The sequence below is a fragment of the Anthonomus grandis genome, chromosome 12 (assembly GCF_022605725.1).
Source record: "Anthonomus grandis grandis chromosome 12, icAntGran1.3, whole genome shotgun sequence".
In the NCBI taxonomy this organism is placed as follows: domain Eukaryota; kingdom Metazoa; phylum Arthropoda; class Insecta; order Coleoptera; family Curculionidae; genus Anthonomus; species Anthonomus grandis.
In genome coordinates this window covers 11,238,182-11,257,340 of record NC_065557.1, presented here as the reverse complement: position 1 = coordinate 11,257,340, position 19,159 = coordinate 11,238,182, and the positions used below count along the sequence as shown (strand labels likewise).

At 31.3% G+C, this 19,159-nt stretch overlaps 1 protein-coding gene across 1 annotated transcript in view; it reads right to left on the bottom strand.

The window, feature by feature from the left end:
* Positions 1–6,067: 6,067 nt before the first annotated feature.
* LOC126742775 (putative uncharacterized protein DDB_G0282133) overlaps positions 6,068–19,159 on the bottom strand; it is a 48,794-nt gene continuing 35,702 nt past the window's right edge. The window contains exon 9 of the mRNA XM_050449564.1: positions 6,068–6,360. Within this exon, the coding sequence (XP_050305521.1) occupies positions 6,330–6,360 (31 nt within the window). The 3' untranslated portion in view covers positions 6,068–6,329. The remainder of the gene's footprint in view (positions 6,361–19,159) is intronic.

Here is a 19,159-nt window from a genome sequence, read left to right as displayed (position 1 = left end):
TTCGATAGGCTTGAGAACTGGCACACAATTCCAAACAATACTCCATTCCATAGCGTATAAACTAAGTGGAGCATGGGGCAAACTGGATAATGTTACGGACAATGCATCTTTAATCTCTAAAAGGCTTTCTAACATAAATAATGTCGAATTCCACCTTGTGGCAACATCTTGCTTAACTTTAAGAACTGGAAACCCCATTTGAATCTGTGTCGTTTTCAATTTTTCGGTCGCTAGTACACTGTGTTTAAAATACGAAACTAGTGTTCGAGATTTGCTGCAAATTAATTAAAAATCCTCGTTTTCTTTTATGCTGTCGGTAACGCATAAATTTAAGGTGTGTGCCACACAAGGGTAATTGTGTTTTTTCAAGTGTACATTTACTGCATTTTTTATTTTACTTTCTTTATCGGATACAATTGTAACGACTTTGTCTATAGTTCCCCATTCATTTAATATTTTTTTTAATGTGTGACCAATATTTTCACCAGTATGGGGCCCAGAAATCTCATCGGTAGACAAAACTTGATAATTCAACTTATCCTCATAACTAAAATGGCATGTTAAACTTACATAAGCAATATTGCTATCCGATGTCCATATATCCGTAGTCGAAACATAGTTTACCTCACACAACATTGCTTTAATGTTTGATTTTACCTTAACAAATTTGTCTTTTAAGAGAGTGTTTGTCAAATATTTCCTACTAGGGATTTTATAAAGCGCGTTAAGGCTGTGAGCAAAGTCCTTAAAACCCTTTATTTTCAACAAAAGATAGTGGCTGAAAATCTAGGACAATCATTTTTACCAGCTTTTCATTTATTTCTTTTTCTCGTCACTAAGTTCAGTGGTACTCGGTCCACCAAATAACTTTAATTGTTTACTTTTTTTGGGTTGAGGCTGCGATGGCTCAGAGTTTTCACCGAACGCTCTCTTTTTTTCTCTCACTTCAATTTCTTTGGTTTCTTGTTCACTTGCATCAATATTAATATTTGTGCTATCTTCTCCATTTTCTTCCCTATTTTCTGCAAAGTGTTCAGGTGGTTCATTTGACGTTGAAGCTTCTGAATTATCAGTGAGCTGCTTGTACTGGATTGGGTGTAGTCGGGTCAGATGTTTTTTTAAATTTGTCGTATTTCCATAAAATTTCAACTTATTTTTACAAATTGAACAAATAGCTACACTTTTATCCTGTTTCTTAAAAATTTCCCACACAATGGACCTCATTATGTTATTATACACGTAAGAAAACTCGAAGAAAACTCTCACAAACAAACTCAACTTTTTAACCAACAACAAAACTCTTCATCTAATAGGAAAACACAGTTATTTATTTTTTCCTATAGGTCTCAAAAGCAAAAGCAGATAAGCAAAACTAAAATAACTAAATACGTGCAACTTTAAAATTGTCTTTCTAACTAAAAAAAAAACATTAGGCTCAGCTCCTTTTACGTTTTCTCTGAATCTGTTATCTGCGTGCCGACAGAAAGGGCTCCTCCTACGTAAAGTATAATAAAATCTAAAAAATTGCTGCAAAAAATGCCGCCGTATTCCTTTGATTTCTCTGTCTATGCCGCCGACCGCCAAGTGCCAGCCGTAGGGCCGTAGCAGCGAGGATCGATTCAAATCCAAAGATTCGATTCCGTTCCGTTGGGAAATAATGTGAAATAAAATCGTTCGATCGAAACTATGTTCGTTCTCGATTTCAATCGATCGTGCTCGAGTACAAAGTACAGATCCAGATTACAAAATAGTAGTTTACTACTGAATCGAATAAAATTTAGAAATTCAGAGTACCGGCATCGATTTCATACTGAAGTACTCGAGTACTTTCGATTCTCTTAGGAATCGAATACTACTCGATTCCCGTATCCGAGTGCTCCCATCACTATTAGGCACTTCATGCACTATCTTGGCTATTTCTACTATTATTGTACACGTATGCTTAAATGTATAGCATGCTCAATAAATTATGCTTATTTTATTTTTAAGGAACATGCTTCAGTTTTGTACGACCTCAGTACACAAAAACCATAAGTCATAAACATCTGATTAAACTTATTTAAAAACAACCCCATACCCCACTGGATTCCTTAAATGCACATGAAGTTAGGGAATTTTGTAAACATGGATCTTTCTATTAAGGCTGTATAACCATAGAAAATAGCCGAATAGAAATATGACAATCCCTTTCCTTTATATCCTAACTAATTAACGGACTAACTAACTAACCTGAACTAACCGCAGATGGCGCATAGGTTTGCAGATTTATAAGCAACTACCACTAGTCTTTCCTTACCCGAACTAGTCACCAGTTCGGGTAAGGAAATCATTAAGCGGTATGCAAGAAGAAAACCTATCTTATAAACAATTTTTATTTGTTTTCTTTTGTCAGTTATTATAAAAATAGTTTCCAAAGAGCACAATGATATTAGTTGTTTAGCTGTAATTTATAGTTTATTTCACTATTTGGGAAAAAAATCAGAAATACTTATTACCATAATAACTGATGCATTGTCAACATTAGCCAAATTTAAATTACGTAGATATGTATAATTGTTGGTGGATGGAAATGGAAATGCTTATCTGCATTTATATTTAATTGGTTACAATAAAGCCAATCTGAAACAGATTTTTCTGCTTGGGAATCTGGATGGACTTAAAATTATTATTTGAGAGCCACATTAATCATGTAACAAATAAGGCAACGATAATGCTTGATTTCATTTAGAAGTCAAGTGTTCACGTGTATATCTTTATTTTCAGAATGCTTTATTGCTTCCCTGTTCACTGACAAATCTGAGGACGATAATGTATATTTGCCTACAATAGAGTCAATAAGAATTCTTTTAGATGTATGTTTCCTACATAACGTAATTAATGCTGCTATAGAGTGTCCTGAGTTGTTGTCACTTTTTAATTTTAGAATTCCTTCTCGAAATATGAGTTAGTCTGAATTACAAACTAAAACAAATTTCGTAAATTATTCATTGTTAGTAATTGTTGGCTGTGTTAATAAAAATGTCACAAAACCCGCTAAACGGTTTATGACATAACGGATGTTCAGAGCCACAGGCTTTAGTGCCCACCAGTCCAGTGAAATTTTTCGACTGAAGTAAATGAATTCGTCTTTGCTTGTTGAAGAACGTTTGACAGATCGTCCCAATAAGAGATAATTTTAAATTTGTTGCTTCCTTTTTTAAGTAGAGAAAAAGTAAAAGTCTCAATCTCAAAACATCTTTTATATATGTCCCGAAGGTTACATGTTTCGCTAATAAAGCATCATCAGACCTTATAAACTAGATGACCTGCTTAGTACTTTCAATTCCTTTTTTAATGCAGTTTAAGTGTTGTACAATTTTCTAACCCTGTTCAAGCATAAGAGCAATATGTACTGCATCTATCAAACCCTTTTGAGAAATCAGTATACATTGCATCAACTTGCAAAACTTTTCAGCCTTCAAGAGACACTGGTCACAAGGTTGGTAATTTTGGCCTGCTTGAAAACTGTTGGTTAGCCATATTTTGGTTTTTATGTTTATCCAAGAGCTTGGATAGCATTGCCTTTGCAATTTGTACCATCACCAGCCTTATGTATAAAAGTTTTTCCAAAAAGTAGGAAAGTACCCATTGTTGCTGAAAGGGAATAAAACGATTAGACAAAGCCGAAATTGTACCGATCAAACTACTAGTTTTTAAACAGGCAAAAAGAAGTCACAGTCACAAGTCTTGGTCTTAAAAGTCATATAATAAAGTTAACGATAAAAATGGTTTCATGTTTTGCTTAAAGAATTAAACATCATCAGACCTGAATGGTGGAAGACCAATAATACACACGTGGTACCAAAGAACTATATCCTAACACGGTCTGTTTTTTTCGCCTGTTTACGATCATATTGAGCATGTTCTCTCTGACCGAAATGGAAAAATTATTTCAAACCACCAGTTTTTATACTATAATACCATCGCGCAGACATCAGAATTAAGAAGGCCGCCTGTGCACTGGTCTGTCTCCTACGATTCTTCACTCGATCTACTCATCTCTTGTTAAATATATACATACCATAATCATTTAGTGGAACTCCACTAATAAGTCCAACGCCTTGCATGCTTAATCATATTCAGTTGCGAACGACCCCAACTAGAGCCCTTGAAATTCTATTGAGCCTTCTGCCTCTGGACCAAGGTCCTGGTGAAGTTAGGCCGCAGCGTTCAGGTGAATTGTTCTTAGAATATTTGTCTTCTCAATGATACTGTCGTGCCAAAAAAAAATTGATAAAACCACGGTTTAACCTCTAAATACTCGAGCAAAAAAAGGATGGCTGTAAGATCTAACTGCACGATTCAATGACCAGATCACTATCCTTATTTCTCACTGTAGATCATTCATATGATCAGTTCATATTGGGCATTGCTCAATATGGAGTATCTGACATCGCCAGAAATCGATTGGCCCTTCGAATACAGAATTGGTTCTGATGGATCCCTCCAATCGATGCCATCCATCAATTATTCACTAGTTTTCATCAAAGAGATTTGAATTTCCGGGATCAAACGTAAAAACGTCATCCATTCGTACACAGTCTCCAGTTGCATTTTCTTAAAAATGTTCATTTGATTGAGAGACGTATAAGATATGCTCAAAGATGTGAAATCATCCAAATTCTCTGGTCTCTCTTAATGAAGATCCAGAAATCTACCAGTACCTCACGTAAGCTTCTGGTTCCTGTCAATAGTTCCAATGGACGAAATCGATTCAGTAATTTTTGACACCAAGCTCTGAATTTTCTGGGTGAAACCTCAGGATCTCATTCCTATGCATGAATGTCAGCTCCAGTTAGAATTTCCTTTCAGAACTTTGGTTGATCTGCAAGGAAATTCTTCATTTCATTTAGAGAAGGATGAGAGTTTAAACTGTTTACAGCTAACTCAGCATCATAAAACCAAGAAGACTCATTGGAGTTTCCAAGTTCTTTGGACTCTGATCACTCACAAAAGTACATGTGTTTATAAATTCTTTCCTAGAGCCTCCATTGCGACTCGCTTGGCAATTCCGAAGCTAGAAAGAAACTTGTTTTGAAATCTTTGTCGGAACAAGACAGGCAGGATACAGTATACGTACTTTATGAACACTATGGCAAAATCAACTTTGTTCTTATTTGAGGAAGACGTAACTGTGTTACGTGTCAAAAAGCTAGAGGACTTCAACTAGAGCAACTCAAACAGCTTTTATGCAGATCCTTTAGCCTTTCTTAATTTCAAGTTTCCATGCTGTTAATAAAAGATGGTAGAAATGTTGATAAAGGACTATCGTGGATTGGTTAAAGTAGCTGATACACGAAGGTATAGCTAATTGTCAGGTGTAGCTTTAATTTCCGGGTGAATCTTTTTAAGGTCATCCTTGATAACATTCTGAATAAAGAAAAAATGCTTAGCATATGAAAAGGTCCAAGACAAATTTTTACTTCTTTCTGGATTTGGCAACATCGATTAAAGTGGAATTCGTAAAAGAGCAGAACATTTGAGAAAAACTTATACTTCAGGCTCTGAGATCTTAGTCAATGACAAAATGATTCACTTTCACACTTACTGTACTAAACAAAAGTTAATACAGTAAGCGTTAAAATGTACGTACTGTAACTACTGTACCAAACACTTAACTCGCTATCATACCGTATTAACACTCTTGAATTCCCAAATATGGAAATACCATATCTTATATTCAAATTTATTATTAAACATTTGATTCGTTCGAATAGTTCACCAGGTAAATCTTGACTGATGACGTTGAATAATGCCCATTATTCAATAAATGAATACAATTAGGTGAAATGCTTTTAACATCCCTTTAAATTGTGTAGTCAACTATTTTTCAATATTAGTAACACACACAAGTCTGAAAAATTACGGCGGCATTTTTACTAAATCCGACACTAATAAAAACACTATATTAGGTAGACGTCGAAAGGTCCGTACGACGTTATTTTAATTTATAAGACTTCTGTGGCTAAATAACATCGTTAACCGGCTTTACCGCCTACCTGGGGCAAATAAATAATAAGACAATACAATAATTTGATTTTGATATATTAAATGTATAATTTCCAGTATGTATTGTTACGCAAGATCACAAAACACAATTAATGTTACACAAGATAATACAAGTAAACATGATGATAATCCTATGTAAAACTGGTTGTAGCTGCAATACCTTCAAAAGCTCTTCGACCGATGAAGTTAAATTTGTTCATAAAGAGAGCAACTCCATGACAGTGTAAAATATATACTGTCGACGGATAGCTCTCTTTATTTTCAAATTTTTCTGTTCATATTCAACGTTGGTCCAGTTCTTGCCGCCAGAATCTAAAAAATTGGAAATTATTAATAATCAGTTATGCATACAAACTAAAAGAATAAGCCTGCACCTAAAATACTAGAAACCGCATATACCGGCTACCACTCTCACGGATCGATTTGTTAGTTTAACCACTTAACACATCCTCCTTAAATCTGGTTTAACTCCTGGTTTTGTTGAGACATACAATTCTTTTAAGACATCTGAATAATTTAAAAAGTTTTCGAATCACCTGATGCCTTAACCATATTACGCTTAAACTTACATCATTTAATTACATTCACCTTAAAACTAAATATTTGCCCTGTAATCCGCTTCAAAGAACCAACGTTCTCAAAAAAAAAGTGCTCATATATTTATCGCACATTAAAAGATTTACGAGATTAAGATAAAAAATTTGGAGCGCGCATCACAGAAACGCGGAGCCATGGCGTAATGTTGACCAAAGATAGTTTTGTTTGAAAGATAAAATCCCGGAGAGTCACTTTTAGAATTTATATCCTTGAGAAAACAATGGCGTAATAAAATTATTATCCTCTTGTAAAGATAAATTAGTGCAAGGAGGAAGGCAGGTGGTGCGATAAACTTTTAGAAAAGTTTCCTATACAAAGTAAATTTTTAGATGTATATTTTTCAAATTTCTGTTATATAGGACATCGTATAAAGCCTTAATTGATTTTACGTATTTTATTTATTTGATGTCCTAAAACTTTTAATTCGAGCTACAGCGTGTGAAGTTTTAATTTTTTTTATTATAGTAATTTGCAATTTTATAAAATTGTAAGCGCCGTTAGGCATCAATAGCAATTTTTATTGCAGAATTTTTTTTTTAAGTTTCAACCATTAGGGATCTATGGATTTAGGGGTCTTAAGCCGAGATCCTTAATTCCATAGTTTAGTTTGAGTCCTACTTATGAAGCAATATGATTCAATCAGTTGTCTATAAGAAGTCTACATTAATAATATTGCGAGTTTGTGTCTTCCTGGTAGATTTTCATTGTACAAATGCAGATGACTTAAGCGGAATTGTGAATCCATGACCTATCTTTGGTAAAGGTAAGGTACGATTCGAAGAAGTTCATAATATTATGACCTTTAAAAATAGTCAATGTTCAGTTTCCTCAAACGAGAATGTATGTATAAATAAAACATAAAATAAATTCTTAGGATTATATATTGATAATAAGCTGAAATTTAAAACACGTATTTTTCATTTAAACACGAAATTATCTTCTAATTGTTTTGCTCTAAAAGAAATGGATAAAAACATATTGAGACGGGCCTATTTTGCGTTAATAGAATTCCGGTTCGCGTTTTTTCTTGGGGTTCTTGTCCTAAACGGCTGATTCACACAGGATTAGTTTTGCAAAAGAGAGCATAAGATTATATAATTATATAGTGACTCTACTCTGAATATGTATCTTGAAAACAGTTTCTCTGATACACTCTGGCTAGAAACATAAGCTCACATAATACAAGACTAACAGCTGTTGTTACCTATTCCTAGGTTTTCGCAGATGCATGGCTTTTTTGCTCTGCAAATTACTTTTTATTGTTTAACAATTTGCGTCATATCCATCAAAGACTACTATGCAATCTTAAAAGTAAACGTGTATTACCTAATTAATTTACTAAGAGCAAATCTGTTGAACAGTAGCGGGTTTCTGCCAAACCACTTTACGAAGAAAAAAATCCTCTATTCACTACATAATAACAATTCTGATATCTCAGCTGAGAAGGTGTTTCAAGCGCATCAAATGCCTGTCTTAAAGTATTCTCTTTAAAAAGCGTTTAAGGATACGGTGGCAACTTAAATTAAGTTGTAAGTAAGTAATTGTTGCACATATTCTTGTAAAAAATAGTTTGTCACAATTTTTTCCAGGTTTGCCTTTTTCCAACAAATTTGACTACGCTATTTGCTACTTAGCTTAAAAAGGAGTTGTGATAAAAAGAGGTTTAGGCAAGAAGTGAAGAAGTTTCTTCAGGAGTTTTTCAATTAGCAATTTTAGCTATATGGTTCTTTATTTTTATCTTCTCTCGTTTTTATTATTACATTATTTACGTATATGTATATATTTTTTATGTCTATTTGGAGGGTGATAGGTATGTATGTATAGGTGTACCTGTCCTATTTTCTAGATTTCACAATATTATTCCATACGTTTTACTTTTTTTAACTTTATATATTTTAGGGTTGCTTGTTTGTCTCTAGGTGTTACTATTTGTTTCATTTTTACTTTAGTTTAGTGATATAATATTCAATCACGTTTTGTAGTTTTATTTTCTTTTGACACTTGTTTATTTCATTGTTATACCTATGCTTTTTCAATAAACCGATCATATCTTTAAGTAATAAAGGGGCTTTGAGTTGTAACTATGGTTGACCAATTTGGTGTTAAGGTATCACTATGTGAACTCAGGTTAAATTTTTTTTCAGCTTTATCTGTACTTTGGACAATAAAGCATATTTGATTTGATTAGGTTTCAACCAGTGGCGTCTATAGAGGTGTGTAAGATATTTTTTGGAAAAATTATGTACACCACTGATTTTTCTTAAAATGAAAATTATTATTTTTGAAATCCTCATTCATTTTAGCACAAATTTGATTTCTTGAGTTTTTCTCGTCCGACACGCGGTTTTGCATAAAAAATTTAAAATATTTTTGATCGTAGAATGCTTATATTTTTTTGCACATGAGGGACTAATTTGGAAATTACGTTTTTTTCTTATTGCCTTCTTTATACCGAAAGCTAATAACTTGCATCATTATCTAAGGATATGTTTCCTAAACTTTTAAATAAAGTGGGAAAAACTGGAGGAAAATGGTGAAAAGTTGAATGTTGAATGTTAGTCTGATAATGATAATGATGAAAATAAGTTTAGTTTGTTTCTTATTTCTATATTTATCTAAAAAACTATAAAAATTGTCCAGATCCTACGGTACCGGACAACATTATAAATGAATATCTATAATTGTTCCTTCAACGCAAAATGTTAGATAATTAAAGGCAAATCCCTTTGGCAGGTTTATTTTCAAATTAATTGTTCTGCTTATCTTAATTTTTCTCATTTGCTTTTATTTGACTGTAACGTTATATTTATCCTTCAGATAAGAGGAATTTCAGCAAAGATAATTTTTATTAACTGATTTTTCATATAACTCAATCGAATGATAAGAATATTGACATATTTGGGTTATTTAAATTATTATTATTTGGATATACATATTTTAGGGTAAAATTTTATCTTTTATTTAATTTTGTTATTAAAAATATCTACTCCTAAATACAAACTATATATATAATATAAATATGGTTTGTGCCATTAATGGGAAGAGAGTTTAATATATAGCTTAGGTAAGATTAGATATACGAAAATCTCTCAAAAAAAAATAAAAATTACAATTTCTATGATTTTTTACAAAAATATGGAAAAAATAATTTAGTAAAGCATTGCCCACTGAGAGCAAGAACCTGTAATTATATTTAATGAGATTTTTATGTCTATTTAGTGCTCTCCCCACTACTGCAACTTATAACGTAAAAATAGATGTTTCATTAAAATTTATATTTTTGGATCATATGGCAACAATGTTGACGCGTTCAGTTACGAATGTAGCCGAGTCCACTCGACTACGCACCGCGTGGTTCGGTGCGTAGTCGAGTGGAAGTCGTAATAATGGAATCTCGTTTGAAGTCGTAGTTCCATTAAGCAGTGTTGCCCTATGTTGACAAAAGTGGCGAAAGAGATAAACAAAATAGTATTCGTTAATAGTTTTAGTTAAATAATTTTGCCAATTTATTTGGTTTTATAGAGATTCTTTTTCCTTTTTTCAAAAAAAAAAAATTACAAATAATCGATAAATGGCATGGGGAAAATATGAAGTTTTTTAAAAGCGAACTAAAAGGCCCCCAAAAAAATTTACCAGCGCATGTTCTCTTCAACAGCCTATTCAAATCCAACACTTAAACTAACAACACGAACAAATAAAGATCATGTATATACTAATCTTTTACTAACAAATGATTACCTTCAGCTTCTCAAACCACCGTGAGCTAATTTCCAACTTGCACTTCGCGGTTTATATTCGAAAACGTGCTAATTCAACAATAATTAGGCAGGTAAAAGTATGTAGACATACCACTTGTTAGGTACATAACGTTTATAGAACCACCGCGATACCACAAACTTTTATCTTTATTTGTAAAACAACCGATAAGAGGAAAAATAGTGTAATAAGTATTGCGAGGCTCATATGGCACCTAGTTAGATATTTAGCTATATAGAAAAAAATGGTTCCAATCGTAAAAACTTTTGGAAATTGCAAAAAAAAAACTTAAATAAAATACCTACTTGTGGTGCATATACCAAGTAAATATAAGAATGTATGTTTTATTATCTTTTTATTACTAGGCCAGAGAAACGGATTATTTGTTCGTTTTTATTAATGTTCCTGTATAGGTGTTATATAATTTTAAGCTTTTGAGAATATTTACGCAGATTATTGCATAGTTATAAAATATATTAAAAAATTATTACGATGTGACAGCAAGATGAGTGTGAAAGGAACGCTAAGTATACAGGGTGAACTTTTCTTATAGGCTGGATTAAGTACCTAATACAGAAAGTGAAAAAGATCACACTGGTTTATCCTGGAGTCACATAAACACGAGTGTTTTTATGTCCACATTTTACAGAATTAAAGTTTTTTATACGGAAGTACGTTCTATCAATGTGCTTAATGTTCCACGTATGTTTAAAACATTAGTTTCTAGGACAGTAGATGATAAACTAAAAGTAAATATGGGCACCATGAACGTCTTTGATAAATTGATATATATATATATATATATATATATATATATATATATATATATATATATATATATATATATATATATATAAATATTTTCAAAAAATTACGCTTACCCTAAACACACAAATTTACCAGCAAATTTTTTGGGCTAATATTTAAATATATTCTGATTGAAAAACGTATGTAATTTCTTAATGTATTGGGGTTTAATAATGTATAGTATGGAGACAAACGAACCAAAAATGAAATTTTTCGAGTAAGAGTTATTCTTTCTAAAAATTTTGGCCCAACTGAAAACTTACAACAAAGCAACTTAAAAAACTTAAAGTTGTTTTAAAAACTTTATACAAAGTATCGTAGAACTGAAAATTTCAAAATAAAAAAAATATTAATTTATTAATTTTTTATTATTAAGTTAATTATTTAGTTTTTGTCAGCGATAATTTTTTTTGTCAAAATAAAAATTCAAGATTGTCTTAGTTTACACTAAATATCATAGAAACTGATGACAAAGTTTGATTAAGATTCCAAGAAAATTAGAAAATATATAGGGTATTGTTAATATTTTTTAATGACCACCCTGAAAATTATATTTTCGTTTCATTTTCATTAAGTTTTTGGATACCCTGTATAGAATTTTTACGTAATATTCGTATAATTTAAACGTAGCTTTTCCCGCAAGTCAAAATTTTGTTTGTTTAATAAGCTTTTTTCGAAAAAATAATTATTTTGACCTCTGGTTACCTTTGTCCACAGATTTTTCAAAACTTGATGATGCAGCGAGTTCCGGTTTCACCAGCAAATTACAGCAACTTTAATTGACAATATAGTATTAGTTACTATATTACACATGCAAATCTGAGCAAAAACGCTTTTACAGGATACGAAAAATTGTTATTTATAGTCAGTTTACCCAAAAACTTACAAATCGCGGTTGCGACAAAATTGACAAAGTCAAATGTGTTTGGATGCAAATTAAGCAAAAGCAAAGATTTACTTCCTCTTTTACCGCAAGTAAATTGAAATTTATAACGAGTAGTCTCAAAAGCTTCCAATGCCACTCTTTTCAAAAGTCCAAAATTTATTAGTATCAATGTTATCAAAAATAGTTTTTCTCGGTTCTCTTATGTAATATTGTTTTTTTATAATATAGGGTGACCCAAATTCAATTAAATTAATGTTGAAAATCTTAAATATTGACAAGAATTAAATATTGAAAACAAATCGTATTTTTTTTTCTAACATTATTTGAAATAATAATTTATCAGTCTCTGTATGACCCATGACTTTCGTCATAATTTTACTTATGAGCAATGAGTTTAACATTGTTCATTGGTAACATTTTTTTTCAACAAAGTAAGATGGTATTTAAGGAAAAAAAATTACAAAAAAATCAATGACATATTTAAAAAATCTTGAATTTGAAAATGAACGAAGAAACATCAGGTATGAAAACAACATGGTATAAAAGATGAATTATGGTCTTAATGGAGAAATATTTTAGATTTCAGAAAAAGATTTTTTTTTTAATTTCTGTCTTTTTTTGGGCTATTTCAAGGTACCTGGAACATTTCAAATTTCAACCTTTCTTTTATTTCTGAAAAGTTAAAAGCTATATATTCAAAACTATTAAAAGCACCTTTTTTACTTAGTTCTACCAGTTTAGAACACACATTACTTACATATATATCATCAGCACCGAATTTCACAATTTTTTGGCACCCGGTATAGCTAATCTCACCTGCAATATTAATTAACACCAACAAGATAAGAAACCACAACATCAGGTAAACATTACGAACAATACCAAACTTTCAAGATATTATATGTGTATACGTGATCACGAATATATTACTCAAGCATGCCTCTACTATTATTTACTAAAATAAAATATGTGTTTCGTAACTATTGGCTGAAAACAACCTTTTACTGCTTAGCAGAGATAACGCATTACGCATCTTATCTTTACCGGTTTATACCAATCAATAAGTAAATCTGCATAAAAAAGTTACCTTAAGAGGATCGTTAAACTCCAGTTTGCACTACCATGGTGTTTCTCTGTAGAATCAGCTTCACAAGAAAAATATGAACTGAGAGTACTTATGATTTTTTTTTTGGTGATGTTACACCTGCTTGCTCACCTGTGGGCGGTTGCGACAAGTATACCTTCATATGACACGATGAGGCGCACTCATTAAGTATATCGGAGCGGAGTGACGTCACGCCTTATCACTTAGCACCTCTAAAGTGGGGCTGCGAGTAGTACAGGGTGATAGAAAAGTTGTTTAGGTAGACAATTCTAGTGACTAGTCATCTAGTTTCATGAAATTGATCTGAATACAGTATCGGTGGTCACTTGTCAGACAGTAAAATGACTTGTTAAAAACATAAATTTTGGGTCCTTTTTGGTGCAATATATCAGTCACAGTGATCACTTGATGTCCTAAATAAACGTCATTCAAAAAAATGCTTGAAAGATATGTCTTAAAGACGGCTTTCTGAAGTGACTAAGTGTCAATCGACCATTCTCATTTTATTTGAAAAAAAAACCTTATAGTATAGTTTTGAAGATCGTTAAAGGTTTTAAGCTCTTTTTTATTTCATGAAGCTTTCAATCATTGCCGGTAACTATTATATATTTTTAAGAATATCAGCCGAAGAATCACTTAATATTACAGGAGAACGCTGAGAATCCGTCAGGAACCCACTTAAAATAGGAATCCTTGAGAATTCAGTCCAAATCACTCTGTAACTCTCGGATATCGCCTAAAGACATTTACAATCTCCTACTATTTAAATTAAAGTCACAAGAAAAAACCGGTCGTTTGATTGTTTTCATATATTTCTTGATTTATTGTTTTTAATATTGTAAACGTTAGTTACCGAATAGGGATAGGATATTCATTACGGCTATTGGTGATCTCTACTTGAACTTATATATTAAGAAGCGCAATAACCCTAATAGCTCATCAGATTCCATTAATATTCACCGAACGTAGAATGTAACAAGCATTCTATCGATGTTCTCAACTATCTGTGAATATTCCAGGAATATTATGGGTTTTCAATTTGTATATTTCTGAAACATTTACTGAAAGTCAATTATTCTACCACAGAGATATTAAGCATTTGATGTTGAAGTAACATGATTTTAGACACGTAATTTTTCTTGTCAAAATTTCACCCAAAAATCTACAATTAAAATCCAATTTTCGGTACTTCACTGTCAATCACATAATGATTTAACACCTAGTTATTTGCTGTTTTTCATCAATTCCCCATATGTTATTTAATTCAGTTTGATGGGAATTTTTGATTTTTTGTCGTCATAGTCTTACCTTAAGTCTAAACTTATCACCTAGTTTTGTGCTACTTATTAGGTCATTTCTAACTAAAAATCCTTTTTTTTTTACTTAAAATCTACTCTTAAAACTCAGCCTTGTTCTTGTCTCTGACTAAGAAAGATTATTTCTGCTCTCTCTCTCTCTCTCTTTGAACCACCCGGCGTTAATAGGAGTTTCCAAATAACCTTAAAAATGAATCCCTCAAGGTGAAATTCAAGATCATCCAGATTTATCCCCCACAGTACCCTCCGACTTTTGATACCACTTAAAACTCAATAACACTAGAATCCCTTTCTAAAAACAAGCAAGCAACTCATTTATTAAAATAATAAAATTTGAAATATACATATAGACTACTTAAAGTGATCTAAAACGAACAGCGTTATGACTTTTCACGGACTTACTACGAAAAGCACAATAAAAAGTAGGATGAAATGTAAAACTAAGCTGAAAATAAAAAGTGCAACAAAAATTCAGAAATTGGAGGGACACAAAGTCAATGGTCTCAGATTAGGTTTATTTTTTATTTTTTTTTTGAATGAGACCATTGACTTTGTGTCCCTCCAATCTCTGAATTTTTATTATTAAGAGGTCTCTTTGAGAAGATGGACCACTTTTTTGAAAAAGTGCAACGTTAATAATATAATATATAGGGTGAGTGGTATGCATAGATAGATCAATGGAGTGGTTTCTTCCAGGGGTAGTTGTCTGGGAAGAGGGACATCTTGGTCGGATCTTTTTGTAGACTGGGTAGCTGATGGCAACTATTAGGCGAATTATTTCTTTCCATTACAAGCTTTTGCTGACTGTGGATGATCTGACTACGCAATTTATCTAGTCCGTCTAATTTGATGTCAGTGTGTGCGCTGAGGTTATAGGTGTGGGCAGGGCAGGGTCTTTTTATTCCAAATCAAGAAATAGAATCGCCTGATAATTTATGTAAGATTGATTGGAGATTGAAAATTACCACTTCTTGATTGAGTAATTTGATAATTCACGGATACCATAAAAATAAAAGAACAATAAGTTAACAAAGTGGTCTTGATATCGACATTCTAAATGCAGGGTTTCCTTCATTGAGTATAATGACTGCATATTTTTTCAATGGTCCAGTTGACAAAGATTGGTTTAGAAATGATCTTTCCATAAATCTTTTGAAACTCATTTTCTCGATAAGAGAAGTGCAACTTATTTTTAATGAAAACTTAATTTTTGGGTATTTGATCTTACATCACGTTCCTGTGTAGATATTGAATAAAGGTAGAAATAGCTAAATTCTTTGTAGAATGTAATTGGTATTCTCAATAAAAATGTAATTTTTTTGTTTCAAAAGCATGCCCTTTGCATCTACAATGATTTTATAGGTTATAGTTTTTATAATAAAACAGCGTTATGGCTCGGCTCTGACTAATTACGAAAAGCACAATAAAAACTAAAATGAAATATAAACCAAGCTGAAAATTAAAAGTGCAACGTTAATAATTATAGAGCGAGCAGTGTATACCTTATCACTCATTTTTGCAAAATGAGTAGGTATGAAATGATCAACAAATTATCTTGGAAAATGATCCCAAGTAGATCATTTACAAAAGTTTCTCACTTAACGTTTATCTCACCAAAAAAGAACTTTAAAAAACCCTATTTATCAAGTTATATTTATTGTCAAGGACATCAAAAAATGTTTAAGTCTATTTTGACAATAATTTTTGTCGCTTTTTTGAACAGGCCGTTTAAAAAAATGTTCTTATGTCTTTCAAATCATTTTGAAAATGAATCGCAACGTCAAATTCAAGGTCACCGTTATTTTTACTCTTTGAACCCCTTTCTTTCTCCTCTTTTGTGGTTTTACAGAGTTATTCGCGTAGTAGGATAAAAATGAAACCTGTATATATATCTCTAAAGTCCTGATAGCAGACCTAACGAACAAAAATCTATGTTTGTCCTTTTTTAGACTGAAAAAAACACGATTTAGGCAAAAAAATAAGGAAATAGCAAATTATATTTTTTAGAAAAGTCCTAGTAAGCCGAAGTAATTTTTTTTTTGGTGGGTGTACGATTCTTTTTGACGCGCAATTTGTGTGTACATAAGGTCATATGCATAGAAATTTTTAATTACAAATTTTATTCATGTCATAGTTACTTTAAAAAGACACTATAGGGGCACAAAAAGACATGAAACAAGGTAAAAAAGGTTTTTACTAAATATTATTTATTTATTACTTCTACTTTCCTAAACTCATAATTTTTAGTAATGTACAGATAGTGCATAAATACATGTAGAAAATTATACTAAATTTATTAAATATCATCTAAATAATTACATGCATGATACAATGTTAAATCACATGCCCAACTCACCTATTGTATGTACTTTATGTAAAAACCTTGATTCATATTTATTCAAAAATCCTTATTTACTTTTAGTCTAATTTTGGTGTAATTATGAAAAATGATAAGCAAGTTCTTATTTAAACTAAGCCTAAAGTACACAAGGAACGTAAAGAGGTTACAGTAACAATTGCGAAAAGAAGTTCGTAAATTGTATCATGATTGTATAAGGATTTAGATTTGGGTATACTGAGAATTTTTGATAATGTTTATTTAGACATTATGTTCCCAGTGATATTTGTAACAGAGCAGATTATGGATCTGGTGATGCAGGATGACAGAGATGAAAAAGGAACATTATTTTAATTTTCTATGCAAAAAATATCCCTTTTATATAGAGGTGATGGAAATATTGATCATATTATTATATCCTGATTTGAGGGTGATAAGCAAAGTAAATATAATAAAAATATTTTTCCAAGTAGGTAGTTTTAATTATTGCATCAAAGGGTTATAGATATTCTTTATAAAATACACAAAACTGTATTATATTTCCATTTTTTTTGAATTTATCAAAATAGTCCTGAAAGTGAAGTAAACCTTGGGATTGTCTAAGAACTGAAATAAATAATGCATAAGTTGAATTAGATCGAAATAACGGCTTTAAATTCCAGGAAGAAAGTTACAAGAAGCAGACTTAAAATGACTTCAAATATCTGGAATCAAATGTCTTGAAAGTCCTGGAACAGGTAAAAAATTATTTCAAATACCTGAGAGAAAGTAATGGTTGAAAATACTTGCAAAAGAATTAAATATGGCTCCAAGCGTTAAAGGACTAAGGCCGCAAGTGTTCCAGTAACCCAGAAAAAATAATACGCGACTTCTAATACGGAGAAAAAAGTAATATAATATAAGATTACTCCAAAATCTTGGAAAATATATAAAAATTATTTTAAATATCTAGAAGAAAAAAACAATAGTTTCAACTGCTTCTTTGCCTCAATTGTTTTAAATAATACAGAAAAAAATTCAAAGAGTTTTAATTTCAAATGCCTGGAATTAAATATAAAAAATGTCTTTAAAAAAGTCCAATCAACAATCCAAAAGAAATAAAAATTGTTTCAGTTGATATCACAAAGACATTAAAAATTACTTTAAAGTGCTGTAACCGTATAAGAAATTAATTAAAATACCTGGAAGATATAAAATAATCTTTATAATGACCAAAAGAACTAAACTTAAACGATCCAGGGTCAAAAGCCAAAGTCAAAGAGTTTCAAATGCCTGGAATAAATTAGAAAATAATTATTGCTGATACTTGAAAATATATGAAGTTCCTTAGGTCCAAAAGATATACGTATCCAACAATTTGGATGAAATTAAAAATGGCTTTAGTTTCCAGAAAGATAATTATTTCAAACGTCTATAAAAGAAATTACTTTTAATGTCTGGAATATATAAAAAAAACTCAAAAAGGCCAGATGAGCAGAACATGAAAGATCCAAAGAAGTAAATATTTTTATATTTTTTTTTAAATTTGCATGGACTAAACTTAAAAAATGAATTTGAAAATTAGCAGTGGTATTGTGCCCACCTAGATACTCTTAGATCAATTGTATATAGTCTCGATTGATTCTTATGTAGAATATTTCAATTGCGATTTTGGCTTATGGGATTAAAAGTTGAACCAGACGACTCTTGTTAAATTTTACAAAAAAAAAATAAATAAAAATAAAATAAAAAATTGAAGCTGGTATTCCTTGTATAGATTCAAGGCATTTTGAGCAATTTTTCTTTTCGTCTAAAGTATTACTTAAATGACTAGATTTTTCATTTTTATTAACTTTAATTTTCTATTTTTATGCTCATTTAAACTTCAATATGATACCCAGCCATCGCTTTCAAGTGCCTACTGCCTACTCATTAAAAACAGCCAGCCCTATGTTTGTGAATATACATATTGCCATCCCACCTTGGTATAATCAACAACCCTTGAAAAAGTAATACAGTAAACATTATCATACTAATGTTTAAATAATTTTACGTTCGCCAAAACATCAAGAATGTGATTTGAACTAAACTATATGAAGAAATATAAGCCATAAGTTACTGTTTAAAAATCATTCCAGATTCCCACTATATATTTCAAATTAAATTTAAGGTACTTTTTTTTTAATAGTGAAGAAATGGTCCATACTTGCATGGTGGAGTCGTAGGTTAAGGTAAAATGAAAATCCTGCAATCTCCCTCCACCTATTTATTAAACATTTAGTTATTTAAAATTTCCTACATGTTTCGGACACAGTGGGGTCCATCAT